The 27633-nt window shown below is 43.8% G+C and overlaps 1 protein-coding gene and 1 long non-coding RNA gene across 10 annotated transcripts in view; one reads left to right on the top strand and one right to left on the bottom strand.

The window, feature by feature from the left end:
• The window catches only part of RALGAPA1 (Ral GTPase activating protein catalytic subunit alpha 1), a 234572-nt gene that overhangs the window by 53132 nt on the left and 153807 nt on the right, over window positions 1-27633 (top strand). For all 9 annotated transcript variants that reach the window (XM_075613327.1, XM_075613328.1, XM_075613331.1 and 6 more), the window contains exon 11: window positions 14947-15144. In XM_075613327.1, coding sequence (XP_075469442.1) covers window positions 14947-15144 — 198 coding nt within the window. The remainder of the gene's footprint in view (window positions 1-14946; window positions 15145-27633) is intronic.
• LOC142502403 (uncharacterized) lies at window positions 22938-27210 on the bottom strand. The gene is made up of 2 exons (XR_012803754.1): window positions 26845-27210; window positions 22938-23185 (listed from the first exon to the last, which is right to left on the bottom strand). It is a non-coding gene; the product is annotated as an uncharacterized LOC142502403 (long non-coding RNA).

Consider the following 27633-nt stretch of genomic DNA (forward strand, 5'->3'; position numbering starts at 1 on the left):
TCAGGCGTCACCCTCAAGGTAAACAGATATACACATGTATAAACAATATTGCTAATAACAATGATATACAATGACCAGCTGTAATCTAACACAGCAGTTAAATGCAGTCACTCACACGGCCAGGTGTGAGTGCAACCTGTGGGGAAGGTATCTTTTCTTTGTAACACGTATGATGGTTGTATCCAATATTTAATGAATACGTGGATGGTGGATAATGATGGGTGATGATAAATAATTAAATATATATATATATATATATATATATATATATATATATATATATATATATATATATATATATATATATATAATGATACTCACACGGCCTCGTGTGAGTAAACACACATAGGGGTATCTCTAAATGATGGGTGATGATGGGTAATAATAAATATGAAAGTTGATACTCACACGGCCTCGTGTGAGAAAACACACATAAGGGTATCTCTGGGGGCTTCAACGTTGATATCCCAGCAGGGGGAGAAAAGCTAGACTCTCCTCCCTATTTAGGTATTGAGACAAAGTATAGTCCTGAATGAGCAATACCTATCCTTTATTTAAAATAAAAATAGAACATGAACTGTAAAAAACAAATAAATAAATAAAAACAAATAAAATGATGCAGCCTGTCTGTAGGATGATATAATGCAGGGATCGATGCACGCAGCTAGTTGACTCCGCGTCTATTTTTATGTTAAATAAAGGATAGGTATTGCTCATTCAGGACTATACTTTGTCTCAATACCTAAATAGGGAGGAGAGTCTAGCTTTTCTCCCCCTGCTGGGATATCAACGTTGAAGCCCCCAGAGATACCCTTATGTGTGTTTTCTCACACGAGGCCGTGTGAGTATCAACTTTTATATTTATTATTACCCATCATCACCCATCATTTAGAGATACCCCTATGTGTGTTTACTCACACGAGGCCGTGTGAGTATCATCCTTTTTATATATATATATATATATATATATATATATATATATATATATATATATATATTTATTTATCATCACCCATCATTATCCACCATCCACGTATTCATTAAATATTGGATGCAACCATCATACTTGTTACAAAGAAAATATACCTTCCCCACAGGTCGCACTCACGCCTGGCCTTGTGAGTGACTGCATTTAACTGCTGTGTTAGGTTACAGCTGGTCATTGTATATCATTGTTATTAGCAATATTGTTTATACATGTGTATATCTGTTTACCTTGAGGGTGACGCCTGAAGGAAAAGTCGTTGGAGAACTTAACAATATACCTGGACCTGAGAAGAAAGATAAACACCACAACAGAGGAAAAGGAAAGAGGAGAAGAAAAGAAAGAAGACCAATGAAGACACCTTGATGTGAAAGCATTTACACATGGCCGTGTAAGTGTTTCCATTTTTTATTACTCCCACCATCTTTTATTAGAGTCTTTTATTAGAGTTTTTTATCAGAGGTTTTATATATCACACATCACAACATTATCCCTCTACCTGTGCTCCCCCTTTTTCCTGTATCCCCGTACTAACAAGGATCCTGGATAGATCCTATTGGGGTCAGAGTCATAGGAGAGACGACGTCACCGAGGGGACCCTTGTACAACAGTTTCATGGTGGTAAACTATCCATTTTATTTGTCCCATTAAATACTCTTTTTGAAGGAAGCGCCCTGGGTTTTCTCTGTTCTATTGCTCTGGGCATGTGCCAGCTTTGCACCTTGGCCGCTTAGCATATGAGGCATGTCCCCTATACCTGGCGCCGCTCAGTCTGGGCAGAGCAGCCATTTGCCTGGATGTCTTTGAAATTCTCTTCCTTGCTAACAAAAGGTTTAACACCTCCATATCCTGGACTTCCTTTGAAACTGGCCAGGAGGGCTTATTGAAATTCTCTTCCCCCCCACCCCCTCCCTTTGCTAACAAGAGGTTTAACATCTCCATATCCTGGATGGCCTTTGAAGCTCAGAGGGCGGAGTAACCCCTGTTTCCCATGCAAATGGATTTTTATTCATACTGAATGACTTCCTCTGAACCTTACTTTAATAAAAATATAAACTTTGTGTACTTTTAAAAACTTTTTTCTTTTCACACGCTTACACGAAAACACTGCCACAGTTATACACATAATCTTAAAAATGACTTTACTCTGAACCACCCGTTGTTTTTTTTTTTTTTTGGGCATATATCCCGGGGACCTTTGAATGTAATTCAATACCCTGCCTTGTCTTACTGTTCTGGTCTGTGCTGAAGCAGGGAGATTTGGCGGTGAGCTGCAACTGCTTTCTAGGGAGGATTTTATCCGGTGGTCTGTGTTCCTCATGTCCTCAGGAATCTGGGGGGATTCCGGAGTACATGTTTCGGGGTAACCCGCAACACTGGCCCCCTTCTACCCAAACACACCCTGACAACATTTTACCATAAAATCACCCCTGAAACTCACGCCCTGCACCTCTCCACTGGTTGGCACTCCTGGAACAGTAAAAATACACATGCACCTTCATTACAAATGCAGTTACATGCCATGATTGGTTTGAAGAGCTGTCAATCACAATTCTCCAATAGAGGCACCCAGCCGAGCCAAATACCTTTATTTACTGGCCTGGGTACCCCTTCACCGTGTGTGTGTGTGTGTGGCTGCAGCGTGTGGCTGCAGTGTGTGTGTGTGCGCATGTGTGTGTGGAGCTGCAGTGTGTGTGTTTGTGTGCGGCAGGGTGTGGATATAGATAGCTGCAGTGTAAGCGTTATAGAGGGGCTTTAATGTATTTACCATTTTATTTTAATAAAAAAAATCTATATAACTATACAAAAGTGTCTTATTTATGAAAAAAAGCCTACATTTAGCCTATAATAGTAATAATCCCCTCAGAACAGGGCATTACTGGCCAATAATGCCCTGGCTGAGTTAAAGTCCCTCGGCTTTTTACTCGGATTATTACTTAAGTAACAGTGTTTTGCAACCAGTGTCCAGACAAACCCGCGGGTTCTGCGGGCATCCCTTAGGCTGAGTCCCCACTGGCGCTGACCGCGCTTGGCGCGCTTACCTCTGTGGGGCACGCTCTCCCAAGCTTTGTGCTTGGGGAGACAAGACAGCTATACTTTCGGGCTTAAGGGTTTTCTGCCATTTTTTATTGTATGTCTTTATTTATATAGCGCCATTAATGTACATAGCGCTTCACAGTAGTAATACATGTGGTAATCAAATAAATAACAGATAATATAAATAGCAGATCATGGGAATAAGTGCTTCAGACATAAAAGTAACATTAAGGAAGAGGAGTCCCTGCTCTGAGGAGCTTACAGTCTAATTGGTAGGTAGGGAGAAAGTACAGAGACAATAGGAGGGAGTTCTGGTAAGTGCGTCTGCAGGGGGCTAAGCTTTATGTATCATGTGTCCAGTATTATCCACAGTGCTATTCATACATATGATTGTTTAAGCAAGTGTGTCTTAAGGTGGGTCTTAAAGGTGGATAGAGAGGGTGCTAGTCGGTTATTGAGGGAAAGGGCATTCCAGAGGTGTGGGGCAGTCAGTGAAAAAGGTTTAAGGCGGGAGAGGGCTTTAGATACAAAGGGGGTAGAAAGAAGACATCCTTGAGAAGAACGCAAGAGTCGGGATGGTGCATAATGAGAAATTAGGGCTGAGATGTAAGGAGGGGCAGAAGAGTGTAAAGCTTTAAAAGTGAGGAGGAGAATTGAGTGTGAGATGTGGGATTTGATCGGAAACCAGGAGAGAGATTTCAGGAGGGGAGACGCGGAGACAGATTTAGGAAAAAGTAGAGTGATTCTGGCAGCAGCGTTTAGGATAGATTGTAGGGGAGACAGGTGAGGGGCAGGAAGGCCGGACAGCAGGAGGTTACAGTAATCAAGACGGGAGAGAATGAGGGCCTGAGAGTTTTAGCAGTCGAGCAACAAAGGAACAGGTGTATCTTAGTGATATTGCGGAGGAAAAAGCAACAGGTTTTAGAAACGCTTTGAATTTAAGAGAGGAGTCCAGTGTGACCCCTAAGCAGCGTGCTTGGGCTACTGGGTGATTGATCGTACTTCCAACAGTAATGTGGAAGGAGGTAGTAGGGCCAGATTTGGGAGGAAGTATGAGGAGTTCTGTTTTTGCCATGTTGAGTTTGACGGCGGAGGGCCATCCAGGATGATATAGCAGAGAGACATTCAGAAACTTTAGTTTGTACAGCAAGTGTAAGGTCGGGTGTTGAAAAGTAAATTTGTGTGTCGTCAGCATAGAGGTGATATTTAAACCCAAGAGATGTTATTAGGTCACCTAGAGAGAGTGTGTACAGAGAAAAGAGAAGAGGTCCCAGGACAGAGCCCTGGGGTACCCCCACAGAGAGATCAATAGAGGAGGAAGAGGTGTTGGCAGAAGATTCACTGAAAGTACGATGGGAGAGGTAAGAGGAGATCCAGGATAGAGCTTTGTTCCGAATACCAAGAGTATGGAGAATGTGAAGGAGAAGAGGTTGGTCCATGGTGTCAAATGCTGCGGAGAGGTCGAGTAATATGAGCAGAGTGTAATGACCTCTGTCTTTGGCAGCATGGAGGTCAGTTATTTTAGTGAGGGCTGTTTCCGTGGAGTGAGCAGTGCAGAAGCCAGATTGCAGAGGGTCTAGGAGAGAGTAGGAGTTGAGAAAATGAAGCAAGCGAGAGAATACAAGACGTTCAAGGAGTTTAGAGGCAAAAGGCAGGAGGGAGACAGGTCGATAGTTAGAAAGACAGGTAGGGTCAAGCTTGCTGTTTTTGAGTAATGGTATAACTGTTGCATGTTTAAAGGAGGAGGGAAAGTTGCCAGAGTAGAGGGAGGAGTTAAAAATGTGTGTGAGCATAGGGATTATAGTAGGACCAAGAGGTTTCAGGAGATGGGAGGGAATGGGGCCAAAAGAGCAAGTGGTAGAGGGAGAATAGGCGATCAACAACGACACATCCTCCTCTGAGACAGTGGAAAAAGAGTCAAGGAAGGCTGGAGGAGAGTTAGGAAGAGGTGTAGGATGGGAGGAAGAAACAGAGGGGATGTTCTGACGTATGGCTTCCACCTTTTCCTTAAAATAGTCAGCAAAGTCCTGAGCGGAGATGGAGGAAGAAGTGGCAGCTGAGGGTGGTTTGAGTAGAGTGTCAAAGACAGAGAAGAGTCGGCGTGGGTTAGAATTGTGCATGTTGATTAGTGTAGAAAAGTAGGCTTGTTTAGCTTGCGAGAGGGCAGAGTTGAGACAGGATAGCATAAATTTGTAGTGAAGGAAGTCTGCGAGAGTATGAGATTTCCTCCAGAGGCGTTCAGAGGAACGAGTGGCGGAATGTAGCATGCGCGTGTGGGAATTTAGCCAGGGTCTGGGGTTAGAATGGCGAGGACGGCAAAGAGAATGCGGGGCATGTAGATCAAGAGAGGAGGATAAGGCAGAGTTGTAGTTGCTGACCAGGTTGTCAGGGCCTGTAGCAGAGCTAAGAAAGGGGAGGGAGGAGCGTAAAGTGGACTCAAAGTCTGTTAGGTGAATAGAGTGCAGATTTCTGCAGAACCGGGGGGTAGTTGGAGTTGGAGAAGCGAGAAAAAGAGAATGAGATGAGGTGATGGTCAGAGAGAGGAAATGGAGAAATCCGTGAGAGAGAGGTTTTTAGTGAAAACCAGGTCGAGGTAGTGCCCATCCTTGTGGGTGCTGGCTGCAGTCCACTGTTGAAGGCCCAAAGAAGAGGTAAGAGAGAGAAAGAAGTCATGCACAGAGAGGAACTTGTTAGAAAGGGAGCGTGCATTCCAAAGGGCACAGGAGAAAGGGAGAGAAGAGGGAGGGTGGCAGGGGATGGGTATGAGGTTGGAGGGGTTGACACAAGGAGTAGAGGTTGCATTTGGCTGGCGAGGAAGAGAGCATGTAGGAATAAGGCAGGGACCAGGATTGGGAGAGATATCCCCAGAAGCAAGGAGAAGAAACATGGATAGAAAGAGAATGTGTGAGGATGATTTGTAGGGGTGTGATTTAGTGCAGGCAATATAGCTATGCAGTGTTAGAGGGCGCAAGTAAGAAAGGAGTTCATGTGAACTCAGAATTGGTGAAGAAAGGAGAGATGGAGATACATGAATAGAGTTAGAGATATAATGAGCCTGGTAGAAGGAAGTGTATAATTTGAGAAGTGAGGCCACAGCAAAAATAAATCGTAAAGGCAGCATCACAGCCATAGTTAAGTTCTGGGAAGTGCAGTCTGGGATAGCTAATATCCTCCTTTCCAGCGTTGTTCAAATACAGGAATCAGGGCCAGTAGGTGTTGTCCACTTCTTCTTCACTTCCTTTTAAACTTCAGTTGTCCTGTCCTGCTACTTACAATGTGCCACTTGGCATGTGCTGCAGGCAGACTAAAGCTGTTCTGACTGGGTTTATATGGGCCTAAAAAGTCACCTGACAGTTTTGGTTCTGTCTTCTTGATTAGCACATCTGTGGCACATTCAAACAGATGGTTTTCTACCCAGGGTGTTCCCTGCCTAGGTGTGAAAGCTTTAATTTAATTGAGTTGAGGGAGACATGGTTCAGATATGGGATATTAACTGAGGAGAGAAGATGATCTTGTTAGGGTAAGAGGTCCTTCCTTTTAGACTTCAGTAGTCCTGTCCTGCCACTTACAATGTGCCACTTGGACATATAGAGTAGAAACGGATACACATGTATATCCTATCAGGTGCATCAGAATGGATAAAGTAACCGTTGCATAGTGTATTTAAACCATAGATATCAGATGGCAACTGGCCCAGCTCTGGGCACCAATGGTTGCAGAAACTCACGGTTTAGGAGAGTGAACGCCGTGTTTCAGTCCTCAGTAGCAGTGATGCAATGTAGCACCGCCAACCCTGTCGTGACTGGAGCGTCACGTGGGGCGGTCAAGTGACCGGCGGTGCTCTCCGGTGTAGATGAGGTGGGGAAATGCCCGGTATCATGTCTCAAGTGAGCTGCTTGCGTAGATGTGGCACCGCTACTCCCGGCGTGATTGCGGCATCGCGCACGGCTGTCACCTGACCAGCGGTGATCTCCTCCGTGTGCAACGGTTACCCGGCGCGCATAACAGCAGCAGACAGCAAGGAAATTCCTCCAGCAGCAGCAGGAAGGGTAGCGAAGCACAGCCGTAGACAAACAGGGTGTAGACGTAGGTGGTGACCACCTACGTCTACACCCTGTTTGTCTACGGCTGTGCTTCGCTACCCTTCCTGCTGCTGCTGGAGGAATTTCCTCACTTGGACATATACATCAAATACAGAAGAATCAAAAATGCACCTGATCTCAGACGTGCTATTAGAGAGGGTTGGGGTTCCTTAAAATGCATCTGATCTCAGACGTGCTATTAGAGAGGGTTGGGGTTCCTTAAAATGCATTTGAATTTCACAATATAATTATAGGGTTCCTTAGCCAAAAAAAAGTTAAACCACTGCAGTAACTATTCAGAATTAAAATTTGGTTAGACTCAATAGACTTATTTGTTATTATTATTAGGCTTATTTGTGCATGAAAAGTTGTCTTTGATCATTCCTACTCCGAGAATAGTGTCAGTCTGGTTGATTTTGTCATCATATGCTTCAAATACTTGAGTTACTGCTCTTAAGTTAAATAGCTGAAACTACCTTGATGAATAACGTACATTTTAGTATCGCCAATCTGCTTCAAGAGTTTCTGTAAGTACAGTTTCAAATTAAGTGAGAGATATGTGAATGTCAGGACTGTGCACGTATCAACTAAGCAGTGCTAAGGCATATGTCCAATTCACTTTAAATGGCCTGCAAGGTGCCTAACTTAGCAGCACTTAGTAGATATTGCTCTGCATGTTGTTGCTATGGAGATAATTGAATTTGAGGTTTATGGGCTATTTTGAAAATGGTTAAATCGACAATTCCACTTAAATTATCTTTTTAAAATGTACTGGCCTTACTTACTCAACTGTGCCCCCATCATCCGGGAACCAAATGGTTCAGGAGCGATGTTACCAGATGTCTGGCTATGCTGGAAAATATGCAATGGCTGACGACTTGCTCTGGGGGCCAATAGAGAAGCCATTGGTGGTACTGTCTTTTTAAATGTAATGGTGAATTTATATTTAATATAAGATTTCAAGCAGGATTTTTGTATTTATGGGACATTTTCACTTGGTGAGATCACTGCATGTGTTACAGCAATAAGCATTGGTACGATACAAATGTTATTTTGGCACTTTTAGTATTACACAGAGCTCTTTCAAAACACAATGTAGACATATTCAATTATTTTGACTAAAGGGACACGGTCAGGCACACACGATGAAAGTGCAAACCAAATTTGAAGTAACCATGGTAGTAAAAAATAAAATAAATACTCTACTGAAAGCAATTTACAATTAAAATTGAAAAGGAGATTACCAAAAAAAAAGGCAATATAGAAGTTTGAATATGTTCTACTATAAAAGTAATTCAAGACAATGTCATTTTACTACATGGCTCTCAAAATTCAGTTTATATAGCATCCTACCGGGAGTGCCCAGTGCTACATCCAAATGACAAAACATACATGGTAATAATTACAAGAAATAATGCTTCAGTACTAATAATAATGCTAGTACTAATAATAATAAAATATGTTTTTTTAGTTAGATATTTTGGCCAAAGCATCATAAGCTTGCACACCAAATCGTCAAGGTAAAACATAATAAGTGCAAGTCCTACACTACACTGCATTCTGTTCCCTATACCTCTGTATGAGGGTTATTCACTCAACGCTGTTATTCACTACTGACAATTTACATGTATGTTTGTTAACCATTTGTAGAGACGATCACAGCTTGGTGTGTCGAATAGTTTCGAATAGTTCCACAATTTGCCAAAAAATTGCACACTAAGGAAATGTCACAGCTATGGTAGATGTTATGTACATCATTGCGTGAGGAAGTCCCTCCATTATAATGCAAACTGAGACAGTGTGTGTGTGTGTGTGTATGTATATATATGTGTATGTGTATATATATATATATATATATATATATATATATATATATGTATATGTATGTATATGTATGTATGTATATGTATGTGTATATACAGTATATATATTACACACACAGACACAGACACCCTCTTCCACACACACACACACACATACACACACAGACACACAGACACACAGACACGCAGACGCGCAGACAGACGCGCAGACACAGACGCGCAGACACAGACGCGCAGACGCACAGACGCACAGACGCACAGACGCACAGACGCACAGACACAGACGCACAGACACAGACGCACAGACACAGACGCACAGACACAGACGCACAGACACAGACGCACAGACACAGACGCACAGACACAGACGCACAGACACAGACGCTCAGACACAGACGCGCAGACACAGACACGCAGACACAGACGCGCAGACACAGACGCACAGACACAGACGCACAGACACAGACGCGCAGACACAGACGCGCAGACACAGACACGCAGACACAGACACGCAGACGCGCAGACGCGCAGACGCACAGACACAGACGCACAGACACAGACGCACAGACACAGACGCACAGACACAGACGCACAGACACAGACGCACAGACTCAGACGCACAGACTCAGACGCACAGACGCACAGACTCAGACGCACAGACTCAGACGCACAGACGCACAGACTCAGACGCACAGACTCAGACGCACAGACTCAGACGCACAGACGCACAGACTCAGACGCACAGACGCACAGACGCACAGACGCACAGACTCAGACGCACAGACGCACAGACGCACAGACACAGACGCACAGACGCACAGACACAGACGCACAGACGCACAGACACAGACGCACAGACGCACAGACTCAGACGCACAGACGCACAGACTCAGACGCACAGACGCACAGACTCAGACGCACAGACGCACAGACTCAGACGCACAGACGCACAGACTCAGACGCACAGACGCACAGACTCAGACGCACAGACGCACAGACTCAGACGCACAGACGCACAGACTCAGACGCACAGACGCACAGACTCAGACGCACAGACGCACAGACGCACAGACGCACAGACGCACAGACGCACAGACGCACAGACACAGACGCACAGACACAGACGCACAGACGCACAGACACACGCACCCTCTCCCACACACAGGCACACGCACCCTCTCCCACACACAGACACACGCACCCTCTCCCACACACAGACACACACATACACACGCACCCTCTCCCACACACATACACACACATACACACGCACCCTCTCCCACACACATACACACAAATACACATGCACCCTCTCCCACACACATACACACACATACACACGCACCCTCTCCCACACACATACACACGCACCCTCTCCCACACACATACACACGCACCCTCTCCCACACACATACACACGCACCCTCTCCCACACACATACACACATACACACGCACCCTCTCCCACACACATACACACATACACACACATACACACGCACCCTCTCCCACACACATACACACATACACACACATACACACGCACCCTCTCCCACACACATACACACATACACACACATACACACGCACCCTCTCCCACACACATACACACACATATACACGTACCCTCTCCCACACACATACACACACATACACACGTACCCTCTCCCACACACACACACGTTTGTGTGTGTGTGTTTGTTTACAGTTAGGTCCGGAAATAATTGGACACTGATACAGAATTTGTGTTATTTCGGCTGTGTACCAAAATAAATTCAAGTTACAGTTAAATAATGAATATGGGCTTAAAGTGCAGCCTATCCGCTTTAATTTGAGGGTATTCACATCCAAATTGGAGGAAGGGTTTAGGAATTAAATCTCTTTAATATGGAGCCCCCTCTTTTTCAAGGGACCAAAAGTAACTGGACAATTGACTCAAAAGCTGTTTCATTGACAGGTGTGGGCTATTCCTTCGTTATTTCATCATCAATTAGCAGGTAAGAGGTCTGGAGTTGATTCCAGGTGTGGCATTCACATTTGGAAGCTGTTGCTGTGTACCCACAACATGTGGTCAAAGGAGTTCTCAATGCAAGTGAAATAGGGCATCCTTAGGCTTCAAAAAAAAGAAGAAAATCCATCAGAGAGATAGCAGGAACATTAGGAGTGGCCAAATCAAGAGTTTGGTACATTCTGAGAAAAAAAAGAAAGCACTGGTAAGCTCTGCAACACAAAAAGGGCTTGGACGTCCATCGAAGACAACAGTGGTGGATGATCGTAGGATCCTTTCCATGGTAAAGAAAACCCCCTTCACAACATCCAGCCAAGTGAAGAAAACTCTCCAGGAGGTAGACATATCATTATCCAAGTCTACCATAAAGAGAAGACTTCACGAGAGCAAGTACAGAGGGTTCACCACAAGGTGCAAACCATTCCTAAGCCTCAAGAATAGAAAGGCCAGATTAAACTTTGCCAAACTATATCTAAAATAGCCAGCCCAGTTCTGGAACAGCATTCTTTGGACAGATGAAACTAAGATCAACCTGTACCAGAATGATGGGAAGAAAAAAGTATGGAGAACGCTTGGAACGGCTCATGATCCGATGCATACCACATCATCTGTAAAACACGGTGGAGGCAGTGTGATGGCATGGGCATGCATGGCTTCCAATGGCACTGGGTCACTAGTGTTTATTGATGATGGGACAGAAGACAGAAGCAGCCGGATGAATTCTGAAGTGTATATGGATATATTGTCTGCTCAGATTCAGCGAAATTGATTGGACGGCGCTTCACTTTACAGATGGACAATGATCCAAAACATACTGCGAAAGCAACCCAGGAGTTTTTTAAGGGAAAGAAGTGGAATATTCTGCAATGGCTGAGTCAATCACCTGATCTCAACCCGATCGAGCATGCATTTCACTTGCTGAAGACAAAACTTAAGGCAGAAAGACCCACGAACAAACAACAACTGAAGACAGCTACAGTAAAGGCCTGGCATACCATCACAAAGGAGGAAACCCAGCGTTTGGTGATGTCCATGCGTTCCAGACTTCAAGCAGTCATTGCCTGCAAAGGATTCTCGACAAAGTATTAAAAATGAACATGTTATTTATGATTGTGTTTAATTTGTCCAATTACATTTGAGCCCCTGAAATAAGGGGTAGTTGTCAGGCAGGGTAGGTCAGAGATATAATATATATGTATAATTCCACAATGATGTGCTATATAGATGTAACACATGTTTCCCCTCCCCCCCCCAAACCTCATCTAGGGACCAGTGTGTTGGAAAGGGTGCATTACGTCGCTGTTTTGGTGCTTCACCTGTTGGTTCGCAGGAGGTCTGAGTGGTCTACACTTGGTGTTATCAGCGCTTCCAGTAGTGATGACTCCCACAAAGTGTAGGCGTCAGCTCCCATCACTACACACATACCTTCACCCAGCCCAGGAACTGACACTTTATGCTGAGGTATATTTGCAGGATCTTTATTCAGCATCAATCAGCTTAGCAGCATACTTTTCTGCATACGCCCCAGGACTTCTGGACGGTGCTTTACTTCCACTGCTCCAGGTGGTCTTGGCTAGCCAGCCAAGTGAACAAGCTTACCCCGCAATGGGGAAGACTCACAGTTCCCACTATCACTTCACCCTCCTTCACCCGAAGCCAGGGATCAGGGAGGGACACACTCCTGCATCCTCTCTCTCCAAGGTGGAGAGGAAGACTCTCTACATCCTCTCTCTCCCAGGGGGAGAAGACTGCCCACTAACTTTAGCCTACTCCCCGTAGAAACTTCTGGAAGGGGCGGGCTAATGGACTGTACCCACCTACAAGGAGCTGTACACAGGCCATGAGACAACACCTACCTTCCTTCCCTTTCTTGGGAAGGAGGGTCAGGGGCCCACAGATTAACCTGCTAATGCCTGGATCTTACCAGGACTTACATTGTGTATCTGCTATGTGGGGAGAAACAGGTACAGCTGGATATACCCTGTTACATCGAGTTAATAAAACTCATAGGTCAGTGAACGGCTACCTAACTAAAAGTGATTTTAGGAGACAGGCAGCTACAGTGCAACTTGCGGTAAATGTCTAGCACATGAACTCTTTACGGTAAGGGCCGCGGCACTACTGAGCTTATATCTGAGTGCAATACTAACAGCACAGCACTGTCTATTAAGTCATTGCTTTGTTCTATGGTGCATAGGTGCTATTATTCACTGGGCTTCTTCAGTTTTATGAACTTTATATAACACATCATTCAGGAATTATACATATATATATCTGACCTAGCCTTACTACACCAGCTGTATATAAGCAGTTAATACTAATGTTGGTATTAATTTCAGTTACTGGATGCCATTAAGTACATTTAGATCCATATGCTGCTGTGATATCCTGATAAGAGTATTTTTTCATCTATATATCTATATATATAACTTTAGGATCTACTGAAGATCCTCGTAGTGATATGAGCTACACGTAAATTGCTCAGTTACTCAGCTGATGCTCGATCTGATCACCTTACCAAATCAGCCAACCGTGTTCCTCCCCTCTCCCTCCTAGTTTTAATTGTGTTATTTTACTGTGCCTTAATTTTAATTGTACACATTAAAAGCTATGTTTTAGTCACATCACTTATCCTGACATTCTTGTAATTTTGTTCGTTCTTAGGTGTGCACACTTTTAGAGATATACAGGCTTTTAGAGATATACCCGGTTTAAGGACACTTGCGAGTAAGGACACTTGCGAGTAAGGACATATCGCCCAATAAACAAACGGCAGCTCACGCATGTGCCTGTCAGCATGTCCTGAACAGCAATACCGACTCCCTACCTGTACCGAAGCTGTGCGCAAGCGGGGAGACTATAGAGCCTGTTACAAATGTGTTATTTACATCAGTTATGCACGTATATGACGATTGCAGTACAGTACATGCATCGATAAGTGGGAAAAAAGGTAGTGCTTCACTTTAAGTACATTTTCACTTTACATACATGCTCTGGACCCATTGCGTACGACCCGTACGTTAATGCGGGTATGCCTGTACTTGGGGATATACTTTCCCCTTTTGTGTATTACTGTTAATATATTTCAATAGTGTAGCACTCAATATACACTCATCCTGAGCAGTCTGTCCTTCCAGTGACATTATTTTTGCCACGAGTCCAGAAGACCTCCAGCAATTAATCACCACAACAAGTATGAAAGCGGGCATGCATATGACTTTCAGCAAGATAAAAATGATGTTCTACAACTGTGTTGGCAAAGATAACAATAAATGGAATAGAACTAGAAGTTGAAGTGTGTCTACTTTGGCCGGCAAATAACAATGGAAGTGAACCTTTTGAACGAAATTAACAGGAGAATGATGGAGGCATTTGGAAGAAATACGACAATCTTTCAAGGAAACCTTCCACTTTGCGTCAAGAAGAACGTTTTCGACTAGTGGGGGGCGGGGGGCACAAAAAAAGAAAACCATCCTTAAGCTTATAAGCAATTCTGATTTGTATTTTTTTCCTTCCAATTCTAGTTGAAATTGTAAAATAAGTTGAGGATTACTCGTTCTAATTACTTCACTGAGGGGAACATTCAGCCATTGTAAAAGTGTAGTAATAATCTATAGATTATGACTTGCATGTCTCTGGGATATACAACTGAAAGGAGCAACTCAGAAATATTGCTTAATTAAAACCATTAGTGGAGTTCCATTTAAGGCCAAATGACGCTAATGACTGCTTAAAACGTCAAACAAGTGTGTCATCCTTTTAGATTGTAAGCTCTCACGGGCAGAGGCCTCAGTAACTATTGTATCAGTCTGTTCATTTCTTCTTCTTTATGTCTGATTGTGTGATTGTGTGATTGTGTGATTGTGTGTGTGTGTGTTCCCCTAATGTACCGCTCTGTGGAATACCTTGGCACTTTACTATTATTCTTTATAAAGTGGGAGTTGTTGAATAGAGCTCAGGAATCTCAGACCAGATTTTTAAAGTCTTGGTGTCTTGTTATTTTTCCCGACAGGCTTTCCTGCTGCCAGTCTGTGAGGCGGCTGCCATGCGCAAGGTGATAAAGGTGTACGAACAGTGGATTAAGCAAAAAGAGAAACCTCTGTTCATGCAAGAGTCAGAAGATCCAGCCCTGATGGATGCCGTTGAGATATGCGTTGAGAGCCAGGAAGAGGCTAACGTGCCATGTGGGAAGGGGACGGAGCGAGAGGAGGTAAGACAGGACAAAAAAGCTTTTAAGACGACCATTGCTATATTGATTTGCCATTTTACTCAATTTTGTAAGTATTCATCTTAAGCTCGACTTAATTACTCCTTGTCTACTTTAAACCACGCCTCTTTGAATTTCATTCCTGGTGAGTAAGTATATAATAAGACACTGGCTTCCAACTCTTCCATGTGGTAGCTTGCAAACCATGATGGTAAATAGTGCTACATTGAAATAGGTTGATGACATCAACCTACCTTTTATAAACAATCCCTAATACCTACCTTTATAAGCAATCCCCTTCATAGTTCCTCCTTCCTGTGATCCTCTACCCAAACACTCTCATACCTTTAGTGCAAACATGTTTAGAGATCACCCCCTCAACTACACATTACAAAAACCATGTAGATACCAGCAGAGAGATACAGGTTTCTATTCCTTGTGTGCACAAACCAGCATGTACACACACAGGAGTGTTCATTTAAGTCCAGGGGAGTTCCCGTACTAAAGTGTTCTGATCGGCACAATTCAGTTTAATAAATCACCGCCAATATCTTTAAAACCCCATTTAAAATCTTTAGGCCTTGGTCCCACTGTGGCCGGCATTCGCGCGGCCCGGGCCACCAGCTGCTTGCCCCCATTCTAGATGCCCCCGCTGGCTCCTTCCGGCGTGGCTGATTGCGTGCTGCGACGCGTCAGCCAGCCGGAGCTACAAGGAGCTTGTGGTTTTGGCGAGTGTCGCGTCACGTGACATCCCAGCAGCAAATTCGATTCCCCCCTCTGCTTCGATCCTCCCCGTTCCGATTTCCCCCTTCAGCTCCGATCCTCTTCCGATTTCCCCCCCCCCGGGTCCGATTCACCCACCCGTTCCGATTCACCCCCTGTGTGTATTTGCCTGTGTGTGTGTATTTGCCTGTGTGTGTGTATTTGCCTGTGTGTGTATTTGCCTGTGTGTGTGTATTTGCCTGTGTGTGTATTTGCCTGTGTGTGTGTATTTGCCTGTGTGTGTATTTGCCTGTGTGTGTGTGTGAGTGCCTGTGTGTGTCCTTCCTTCTGTGCCTGGCTTCAGAGTGCGAGGGGCTACGGGAGTGAGAGGGAGATCGTGGTGGGGGGAGGGGGTGGGGGCGGTTGGGGTACGACAGCACGAGAGCCTGCCCGCTCAAACCACGCCCCCCGCACTCAAACCACGCCGCTCCCCGACCCTAAAGACCGCAGGTAGCGGTCAATTGCCTGTCAGCGCGCTGCCTGCATGCAGTGCGGGCGCGCTGACTGAGGGAGCGGGGCCTTAGCCTTATACAAGTCTTGGAGAACGTTGCTTCTTGAATACTGTAATAAATAGGTATATATCATATGGCTGGGTTACCAAGTTTAAGAATAAAGGTTTAGAGGTTTAAAGTGTACAGTGGAAATCTGTTTACTCCGTGGATTTTGGGGAGTGGTGGTGACAGTGTTTTATTGGTATAATATAAGATCAAGAACAGAATTACACTCTCAGCTTTCCAAGCCTTTGAGGAAACTAGTGCAGCAATTCTCTCCATATTTCTCACTGCCATAGAACTCTCCAGGGATGGTGATTGGGAATCCAAACCCAGAATATGTCATTTTCGGGCATTACCTTCCTGGGCGATTGTATTTCTCTGTGTAAAGGATAATGGAACAAAGAACACCGTAATGAAATAAGGTTTTGCATGTAAAGGTAATTGGTGTTACTAACATATAACCTAAAGCCTGATGGTTGTTTCCAAACTTTAGGAATTATAATGAATTTGATTTTATGATTACTGTATGTCGTTCTAGATAATGTTTTTTTGGAAAACACTGCAAAATAAAAACCTTCTTTCAGATGTACAGAATTGATTATTTTCTTTGTATTTATGCATTTCTCTATATAATATGAACTGTGAATAATTAGAGCACAGATGGTAAATAAGATGTATATCAGGAAAATCTAATACAAATTTTTTTTGAAGTGAAACTTCTTTAGTGGCACTGGCATCCTGAAAAATCTCACAGGGAAAAAAACTGAAAATCGTAACGAAAAATATAACGGAAGTTACTGTGCATGTGCAGAATCGGCCTGAACTACTACTACGCATGTGCAGAAACTCTAGCCAATGGGCGCACATTTGAAAATTCCTCCGAGGGTGCACAGTGCCGCTGTCTGTGATTGGCTCCTTGGGGCCTCCAGCCTGGGGTGTGAGTTGGCAGCATAGCGGAGGTATGAGCCCTCGGCCTCCACACACACTAACGCTCGTTGCTCTTGTAGCCGGCACGTGCGGTGCAGCGCCAGTCCGAAGCTGCACAAGTACGGGGCCAATGCCATGCTCATCCCGGTCCTGATCACTGCCGGAGGACACGACAGACAAAGGGCGTGCAAGTGCAAACTGGCTGCCCAGAAGCACAGTGCCACTGCCTGTCGCCGGCTCCCCGGGGCCTCCGGACCTGGGTGTGAGTTGGAAGCAGGCCTGAGGTACCGGCACTCAGGGTGCCGAATGCCTGCTCCGCAATGGTCATCCCGGCCTTGCTCACTGCCCAGGGTAACTGTTCAGTCACACTTACACACTTGCACACACTTGCGTGCGTGCACACACACGTGTATATATATATATTTATATATATATATATATGCAAATACAACTGTATGCTCATCTGCATGTCTTAGGCAGGTCTGCAACCCCGCCTTTCCCCATTATCATCCAGCATACAGCACTTCCACTGCAGCACGGGATTCTGGGAAATGACATGCAAATGAGCACAGTGTGTCACTTTTTGCCTCAAAAACCATTTTTAACATGGTTCCTTATAGGCTTAAGCTTGCTGCATGGTCACAGCTTTGAGTACAGCCAGGGTTAAGGTGCATACCCAGAAAACCTTAACCCTGGCTGTGCTCAAAGCTGTGACCATGCAGCAAGCTGAAGCCTATAGGGAACCATGTTAAAAATGGTTTTTGAGGCAAAAAGTGACACTGTGTGCTCATTTGCATGTCATTTCCCAGAATCCCTTGCTGCAGTGGAAGTGCTGTATGCTGGGTGATGATGGGGAAAGGCGGGGTTGCAGACCTGCCTAAGACATGCAGATGAGCATACAGTTGTATTTGCATATTTGCTTTCCTGTGGAGGATTTTTGTCACTTTTTTTACTCACCATAACTTAACTCAGTATTATATATATATATATATATATATATATATATATATATATATATATATATATATATATATATATATATATATATATATATATATATATATATATATATATATATATATATATATATATATATATATATATATATATATATATACACATATATATATATATATACACACACACACAGTGGTTGACAAATCACCAAAAAATCTACTCGCCACCTAGTACCAAACGTGTGCTGCTTGGGCCAATATTTACTCGCCCGAGGGTTAAATCCACTCGCCCGGGGCGAGCAAATGTATAGGTTTGTCGAACACTGTATATATATATATATTAGCTGAGAGACCCGGCGTTGCCCGGGATGTAATTTTGGGGGGGCGGACGACAGGGTTGGGCTTCCCCCGGGTGACTGGGTGAGTGGGTGACTGGGTGAAAGTGACTGGGTGTGTGGGTGACTGAGTAGGTGGGTGACTAAGTGAGTAGGTGGGTGACTAAGTGAGTGTGGGTGACAGTGCGTGGGTGGGAGACGGTGGGTGACTTACCTTGACCCCGTGGCATCTGGCTGGGGCAGGAGGTGAGTTCGGGAAGCTGGCGGGGGGGGCAAGAGTGGCAGGAGGCCCGCGCCGCGCTTACCCTCCGTCTGGGAGCCGGTGCACGTGAGGAGGAGGCCCGCACCGCGCTTCCCCTCCGTCCGGGAGCCGGCGCACGTGAATGGGAGTGCAGGAGGGCCGGGCCGCGCCGCGCTTCCCCTCCGTTCCTCGTTGTGAGCGAGGGGGGAGGAGCCTGGAGTTTGCTGCTGAGCAGGAGGGCCGCGCTTCCCCTCTCCGGGAGCGGCGCACAGTGAGGGTGATGGTGCGGCTGGGGATGTTGCGGAGCGTGGGGATTTGGGTGAGGTGGGGAGGGGGGAGAGAGTGAGGGGCACCGGGAGAGGAGGGGCACCGGGAGAGGAGGGGGGGGTGTGTGGAAGGTGAGCTGCGGTCCAACTGACGGGGGAGAGTGAGGCCAAGCAACAGTGTGTGTGTGTGTGTGTGTGTGTGTGTGTGTGTGTGTGTCTGTGTGTCGTCACTCCGCCTCAGGCCAATGAGAGGTGTGGGGGCGGGCGGCCCAAGGGACCAATGAGATTTCCCCTAGGGACACAGGAAGATGCAGACAGGCATACAGTGCTTTCACAAATATATAATAAGATACACACACACTTGTGTGACACTTGAATACTTCCACAATTAACTATTCGGGGCTTGAAAAGGAAACCATGAAAAAGAAATTAATAAAACAAAGATATAAGAGAAACACACGTGAAACACAAAACAATCAATGAATAAAATAGAAATCCATATACATAAATGCTGATTATAGACTGATAAATAATAATAGTGCATATTAAAAACATGCTCAAAGAGTGTATACATATAAATATAAAAGTAGCTATTGTAATATAAATGTTCCAGTTACAAATACAGAATGATATATACAAACTCAGCAACAATTTACAAAATAACATAAAATAAAAAATATACTGTATAGCATAAAATGGCCACTCGTCATAGAAATAGAATATGGGCTTCACAAATATAGCCACATATTTATAACATATTATAATAATATATAATATAATAAACAACTATGGAGAGAGAGCATACCCCAATGCAGTCAACCACCTGAAAAATTCTCAATTAAAATATTTAATTAAAGAGTCCATATATCATGGAAAATATATATAATATTTATAAAAATATGTATATTAAAAAATCTTTATATATAGAAAATATATATTATAATTAAAAATGGTGTATTACAACAATCCAATAATATATTTTAACAATAGTTTGTCTATCAAATCATCAAAAAAAGAGGAGGACACTATCATGATAGTATCATAATGGATGTTGTATAGACAGCACGATGCAGTCAACAAATGATCTAGAGGGATAGGGAGATGTTACACCAATGTACTCGTGTCTATATGTTCATTGAACCCCTTTGGTGCCAGAGTATCCAACGTATAGATCCAGAAGGTCTCCCTAAGACACAACCTCCTGAATCTATCACCCCCAATGAGGGACACAGAGACATGTTCAATACCCCTAATGGTAAGAGATGTAGGATCTTTATTATGGCTGATGGAAAAATGTCTAGAGACTATGAGCAAGGTTACCATTGATGATGTTTCGTCTATGTTCTAGGAACCTAGTGCTCATAGAACGGATAGTTCTCCCTATATACTGGTGACCACAAGAACATGATATGAGATACACTACATAGGTGGAAAGACAGCTGATCCTGCCCTTGACTTCATGCTCTCTTTGGTCAGAGAAAGAGCAGAATTTGTCCCCGACAATAAGATGTTTACATGTGAGACATCTAGTACGTCCACAAGAAAAATTGCCGGACAGACGGTCAGAAACAGATGAATTCCCACCCGTAGTTGCTCTCAATCGACTCGGGGCCAGAATATTTTTGATGTTCCTAGCCTTCTTGTATGTAACCGGGATGCAAGTGGGTAGAGAAGGTCCCAAAAAGGGATCATTCCTAAGAATATTCCAATGACTATTTAATATCTTTTTGATCTTATAAGCAGATTGATTAAATCTGGTAATAAATCTAGGACAGTTTACTTGGTTCGATACACTGCTATTAAGGTCATGGTTATCGATCAGATGGGTGTAAACCTTAGATTTGGAGTTGGCAAGAAGTATATCCCTATCGACACTCCTGACCCCACTGAGAGCCCCAGCGACAGCATCCCTCTTATATCCCTTTTCAATAAATTTAGAAACTAATTCTTGTCCCTGAATTTCAAAATCTTGCTGGGATGAGCAGTTCCTTTTAATCCTATAGAATTGGCTCTTAGGAATATTCTCCAGCCATTTCTTATGATGGTTACTCGAGGCGTGGAGATAACCATTAACAGATTCTTCCTTGAAGTGAGTCTTGGTAGATATTCGACCTCCATCATCATCTTTTATAAAAAGTATAAGATCTAAAAACGTCATTTGTTTGGGCTGGATCTCAAACGTGAACTTTAACCCCATATCGTTCATGTTAAATGAGTGAAGAATGTTGGAGAGTTCCACCTCCTCACCTTCCCAGATGATGATGATATCATCTATGAAACGGCCATAGAACACGAGACCCGCCCCAAGCCTAGCATTAGTCCACACATGTAGGTCCTCCCACAACCCCATGTATAGGTTAGCATAGCTGGGGGCAAATCGCGTGCCCATGGCCGTTCCACAGATTTGCAAATAGAAGTCGTTTTCAAATAGAAAGTAATTGTGCTGCAAAATTAATAGTATGCTGGAGAGTATGAAATCTTTTTGGCCTCGATTCAATGTAGGATCCCTATTTAAAAAGTAATCCAGAGCCTCCACTCCCCTGTGATGCTCTATACACGTATATAGTGAAGAGACATCGCATGTGGCCCAGTGATAGGTAGATTTCCAACAGATGTCTTTGGCAGAGTCGATGACGTGCAGCGTGTCCCTAAGATAGGATCTAAGTGATGTAACATATGGCTGTAAAAAGTGATCAACATATTGGGACACACTGGACGTCATCGACTCGATCCCCGACACTATTGGTCGTCCTGGTGGACAGTCAAGGCTTTTGTGAATTTTAGGGAGGTGGTAAAAAATAGGAATCCTAGGGTGCTCAATGTACAGGAATCTAAACTCAGGAGTAATAATAGCACTGTCTTTTGCTTCGGACAAATGTCCATGATACAGTGATTGAAATTCACTAGTAGGGTCATAGCTAAGGGTAGTATAGAACGTGTCGTCCTGCAATAGCCTTCTAGCTTCCTGCACATAGAGCTCCCTATCTTGGATAACAATACCACCTCCCTTATCAGCCTGACGGATGACAATATTGTCCTGGGTCTGAAGTTCTTTGAGGGCTCCCATTTCGATGGGTGAAATATTCCTCCTATGGGTCGATGGAACACAGAGCTGCTCTAAATCCCTAAGTACCATTGTATAAAAGGTTTCAATAAAACTGCCCTTAGATTGATAGGAAAAAAATAGGGACTTAGGTCCAAATGGTGTACATTTAATTAAATATTTTAATTGAGAATTTTTCAGGTGGTTGACTGCATTGGGGTATGCTCTCTCTCCATAGTTGTTTATTATATTATATATTATTGTTATTTGTTTATAAATATGTGGCTATATTTGTGAAGCCCATATTCTATTTCTATGACGAGTGGCCATTTTATGCTACATATTTTTTATTTTGTGTTATTTTGTAAATTGTTGCTGAGTTTGTATATATCATTCTGTATTTGTAACTGGAAAATTTATATTACAATAGCTATTTTTATATTTATATGTATACACTCTTTCAGCATGTTTTTAATATGGACTATTATTATTTATCAGTCTATAATCAGTATTTATGTATATGGATTTCTATTTTATTCATTGATTGTTTTGTGTTTCACGTGTGTTTCTCTTATATCTTTGTTTTATTAATTTCTTTTTCATGGTTTCCTTTTCAAGCCCCGAATAGTTAATTGTGGAAGTATTCAAGTGTCACACGTGTTTTAAATCTTCTAATTAGCACTGGTCTATAAATGCGGTTCTTTTCTAGTCAAGTGTCGTCCCCTGAGGAAGTCGTGTGCAGCGACGAAACGCGCAGGGATAGGAGTCACACTGGACTTTAAACTTTTATTTTAGTACTTTGACATTTTCCCGCTATACCTCCGAACTTGTCCGCTTTGGTTGCTGTCTTCACCCTTATCGAGTGAAGCAGTGTCTGGTGTGTTGCTGTCGGCTCGGTTCCCGGTTGCCAAGTCTCGCGGGATTTGATCATCAGGAGGAGAGTGTGGCGCGCACACCCTCCTGACTTCCGCATCAGGAGCCGGCTCTACACACTACGCGTGGATTAACCAACGGAGGGTCCTGCGGATGATGTTCAAGATTTTATACCACTGCTGTCTATTCATTTACACATTGTAAGTGTTCTTGATCTTTGAACCTTATTACTATTAAATACAATAGCACGCTATGGAAGCCGCGCTGTTCTCTTTTTGTTTTATGTATATATACATATACATACATACATACATACATAAAAAATATTATATATATATATATTTTAAAAAGGATTGTGTGTGACACACACACGTTCATAGTCCAATTTGTCATTGACCTTGTACTTGTATTGCTTTTCAATATAAACAGTTTTGAGATTGACAAAACACAAAAGTTCCACTTCTAATACGTGTACTCGCCCCCCCCCCCCATTTTTTTAAACATATGATTGAAGCAGGGGTCTCTGGAGCTGAACCCCGAAGAGCTTACAACATACATGGTGTGCTGGACGATCAAGAAACTGTAGGGATACATAAAACACAGCTAGTAGAGTGAGTTAGTGTGCTTTCATGGGTTAGTATAGCAGTGTTATTGCTTTCAGATATAGTTAAAAATGATAACATAAATCATTAAATACAAAGGCATTTTCCTTATCCATTGTCTGAGTGATAAAAAGGATTGATCTGATATTGCTGGATTCTATAGTATAGAAGTGAAAGGAACAAACATTGCTTTCCCAAACTTTGTATAGAACCAAAAGTTCTATACAAAGTCCCACATTGGACCAAATGAGATTGAGCGATAACCAAAAATGTTCCATGCTAAGGATACTGAGATATTTAGTGAGACGTGTACAGTATATGTTCAATAGGAAGCATAAAAAAAACTAAACACACAACTTTCAAAGACCTCGGCTGTTTTAATTAATTAAAAACAAAACATTTTTTAATAATGTTTTAAAAAACCTATTTTGTTTATTTTTTTAACCTTCATTAAATGTGGTTTTGAACAAAAAGTAAATAAGACCATTTACTCGGCTTATCCATGAATATCAAAGGGGTTGGGGGGAGGAGTGAGAGCTGCTATGCGTTGGGGGTAGGAGTGTGAGCCACTGCTTGGGGGGGGAAAGAGGAGGAAGAGTGGAGGTCACTGTGCTCGGAGGGGGATAGGGTGGGTGCCGCTGTGTTCAGGGGGGGCGGGAAGGAGTGGGGCTGCTCTGCTCTGGTGGGGGGGGGGGGCAGAAGACAGAGTGCTTCCTGTTATTTTTTTATATTGACTACATCACCCCATTTGAAGCTGCTGCATTTTACCGGTGCAATCCCGCATAGTCGGGCAAGAAACAACCTTTTGTTAACAATGCAATCTTATTAGCTTCCTTAAATGAATCTAAATGTTCTAAAAACAAGACTGTGTGCCCATTGTGTTTTCTTTAGCCCTAGCCCAGTACCGTCCTTATCATAAAGCCTATAAAAACGAGGGGCCTCTGGATGTGCGAACGCTTGTTAAACACACCCTGTTGCCAGAAAAAAGGGAGCAGCCAGAGGAAGTCACACCCCTCCCAAGTCTTTAAACAACCTCAGAAAAATCACGAGGAGGTAATGAAACCTCATGAACAGGACTCACAACATCAAAGTATTATATTTAATAGTACAAAAGAAGAAAAAAAACCTCATCTGACACAAAGTTAAAATGCCAAAAATCACTGAGCATATACAGGATCAAGATATTGCATTGCTATGGTCCAATATAGGATGAGGGTCTCATGAGCGGGCCAGGGATTTCATGCTGGTGCTATAATGGTACAGTACTTCAATGCTTATTACATAAGATGTTCCGAAGCATAGTACTGTATCTAGTGAGTAATATATGAATGTATGATGGAGGGGATGTTACTACACTACAGTACTTCTTTTTGCTTGTTCCTTTTGTCTGTCCTGTCGCTCTACCTTTATGGACTAAAAAGGTTATATTTCATGTTCTTTCCTGTGTACGTATATTGATGTGTTTATAATATGTGGAAAAAAGAGGATGTGCTGCGCTAATCAAAGGGTGGAGTTTGCCCTACTCCCATGTGTGTGCCAAACAGAGTAGCATCAACGTGCACTCTCTCCTAACAAACCTGGGACCTGCCGTGACGCCGTACCCGGATACAAGCCGCAAACACCATCTCCTCTTGCGAGAGAGGCTTTTGGACACCCGGGAGATCAGGAGCTGTATACCGAGCAGAGGGAAGCCAGCCGGCACGAACATCAGCGAGCCGGAGGTTCCTTACGCCCCAGCGGGTCTGGGGGCGCAACCCCGGGACTCCGGGTGTAGCTGGTGATAGCGGGAGGCGATTTTCCTACCACATGAGAATTTCTATGCGCATATCCTACTTGGGTCCAGTAAGTAGGATTCTAATTGTCGTTTGCCACGGTGAGGAGAGGAGCTGTTTTTAAATTGTTATTGTTTATTAAATGTACCTTTTTGTTTTACTCACTATCTTGCACAAGTTTTTTCTTCTGGGGTTTGACCATCAACTTTCTCCTGAATATCTGTCTGTCATTCAAACAGTGTATAAATACAGTACAGTATATTGTTCTGTTTTCTCTTTTCACATATGCGGTACCCCTCGAATTGACCACCATTTGGAGTCATCGTTTGTTGGACTTACCTGATATTGCATTCTACCAAGGACTTTCTGGTAGTATCGAACACTGACACCGTTTGGTCACATATACACTTTCTATTATAGTTCATTGTCATTTTTATTTCTGCTGGCGCCGTTTGGTAACATTTCGTTCTGTGTGTTTATAATATACCAATGTTGGGGTATTTGTTTCTCTTGACCTTTTTATATGTTTGTTAAAGCCTATGTACTCTTGTAGTTTTGTCACCGTTTTTATTATTGCTAGGACCCTGTATGTGCTCAGCAGCAGCACCATCTGACACATTGTGGTATAGGATAAAGTGTATTCCCGCCTGTGTTAGATAGTGTGAGGAATTAGTGGTTGTCATGAGTGTTGCCAGGGATGCTGGTTCTGTGCTTGACGGGCGCGACTCTATATGGACGCAGCTGGGACTGCTGCTGTTTGCCGGAGTGATGTCATGTGACCGCTTCTGTATTTTGTAGCCGTTCCTATGGGTGCTGAGACGAGGCTTACGGGTTATCAGGGACGCTCTGAGATGACGTCTCTGGTTTGAGAAACCCTTCCGAATAATTGCATTTGTTCTGGACCACGGTAGAATCAGAAGTAGTGCGCTTTGGTGTACAATTAGCCTTTTCCTTTCCCTATAAATAGATGGTGGAGATCCCACTGAGGTAAGAGCTGGATAAATGACCATGTGCGTCTGAAACGTCACCCATTTTTGTATATCTTCTTACTATGGATGGATTAAATTTGAACCTGTTTTGATATCTTGAGGAGTGTGGTGGACACTCTTCTTCCATATGTCTAAGTATCGATATGTAAACCTCTCACCATTGATCTAAAATATCACATATAAATTGTTGAAAATACTGGCTGAACCCGGGTAACTATTATATATTATGTAAATGTTGTATAATAACAGGATACCACTCGCAGTAAAAATGGCAACCAACAGTTTCCCTACCAGCATTTAATGTGCTTGTGTATCCAAAGAAGAGACTGCAGGTCTCTTCCTTGCAAGAGGGCGTCTTGGCTCACCGTGCTTATGTAACAGACGTGCTCGCCACAAACCGGGACCGGGCCCCGGGCCTGAGGTGGGGATATGCAAACACTGACCTTCGACCCCGAAGCTGGTTCAGGATTGCGCAGTCCATAGTCAAACATAGCCGGGTCAGGATCGGAGAACTTAGAATCATCAGGAGACAAGCCGGGGTCAGGGCAGACAGCAGAGAAGCGATGGTCACGAGCTGAGGTCATCATTAGGAAGTTTTGGGTGAAGCTGCTTCAGCGTAGAGAACAAGAAACTGGAACTGAGCTGCTTCAGCGTCGAGAACAGGAAACTGGAACTGAGCTGCTTCAGGGTGGAGAACAGGAAACTGGAACTGAGCTGCTTCAGGGTGGAGAACAGGAAACTTGAACAAAGCCAAGCCAGGCCATGGGAGTCTGTGACAGGCACAGTTACTTGCAAACAGATTGCACAATCTATGTCCAGCCATGAGGAAGTAAAAGGGCAGGGTTTAAATAGGAGAGGAGCATGACTGGGATTGAGAGGCGGAGCGGAGGCGTGGCCCCTGCGGAGACCGAGATTGGCTGCAAGGCACAGGAGAACAAGTGAGTGTACTTGCTTGTAGCTGGGGAAGGTTCGTCTGGAAATTCTACAGCTCTGCACGGAAGAGCTCCAGACAAACCCAGGAGCGGATTCCTTACAGCTTATTGGCAGAGACGTAACTAAGTGTTTTTGCACCCGGAGCAAGTTCCTCCAACGGCTCCTCTCGCCCTCCACACACACACAGCACAGAGACGTGCGCACTGATGCACAGCAAAGCACTGACATGTGACGTGGAAAGCAGGGATGGGCAGAGTACTGCTGATCTCCGCCTTACTCGCGTTCCCAGCCACTGCTGC

Source organism: Ascaphus truei, chromosome 9 (assembly GCF_040206685.1).
Source record: "Ascaphus truei isolate aAscTru1 chromosome 9, aAscTru1.hap1, whole genome shotgun sequence".
Lineage (NCBI taxonomy): Eukaryota > Metazoa > Chordata > Amphibia > Anura > Ascaphidae > Ascaphus > Ascaphus truei.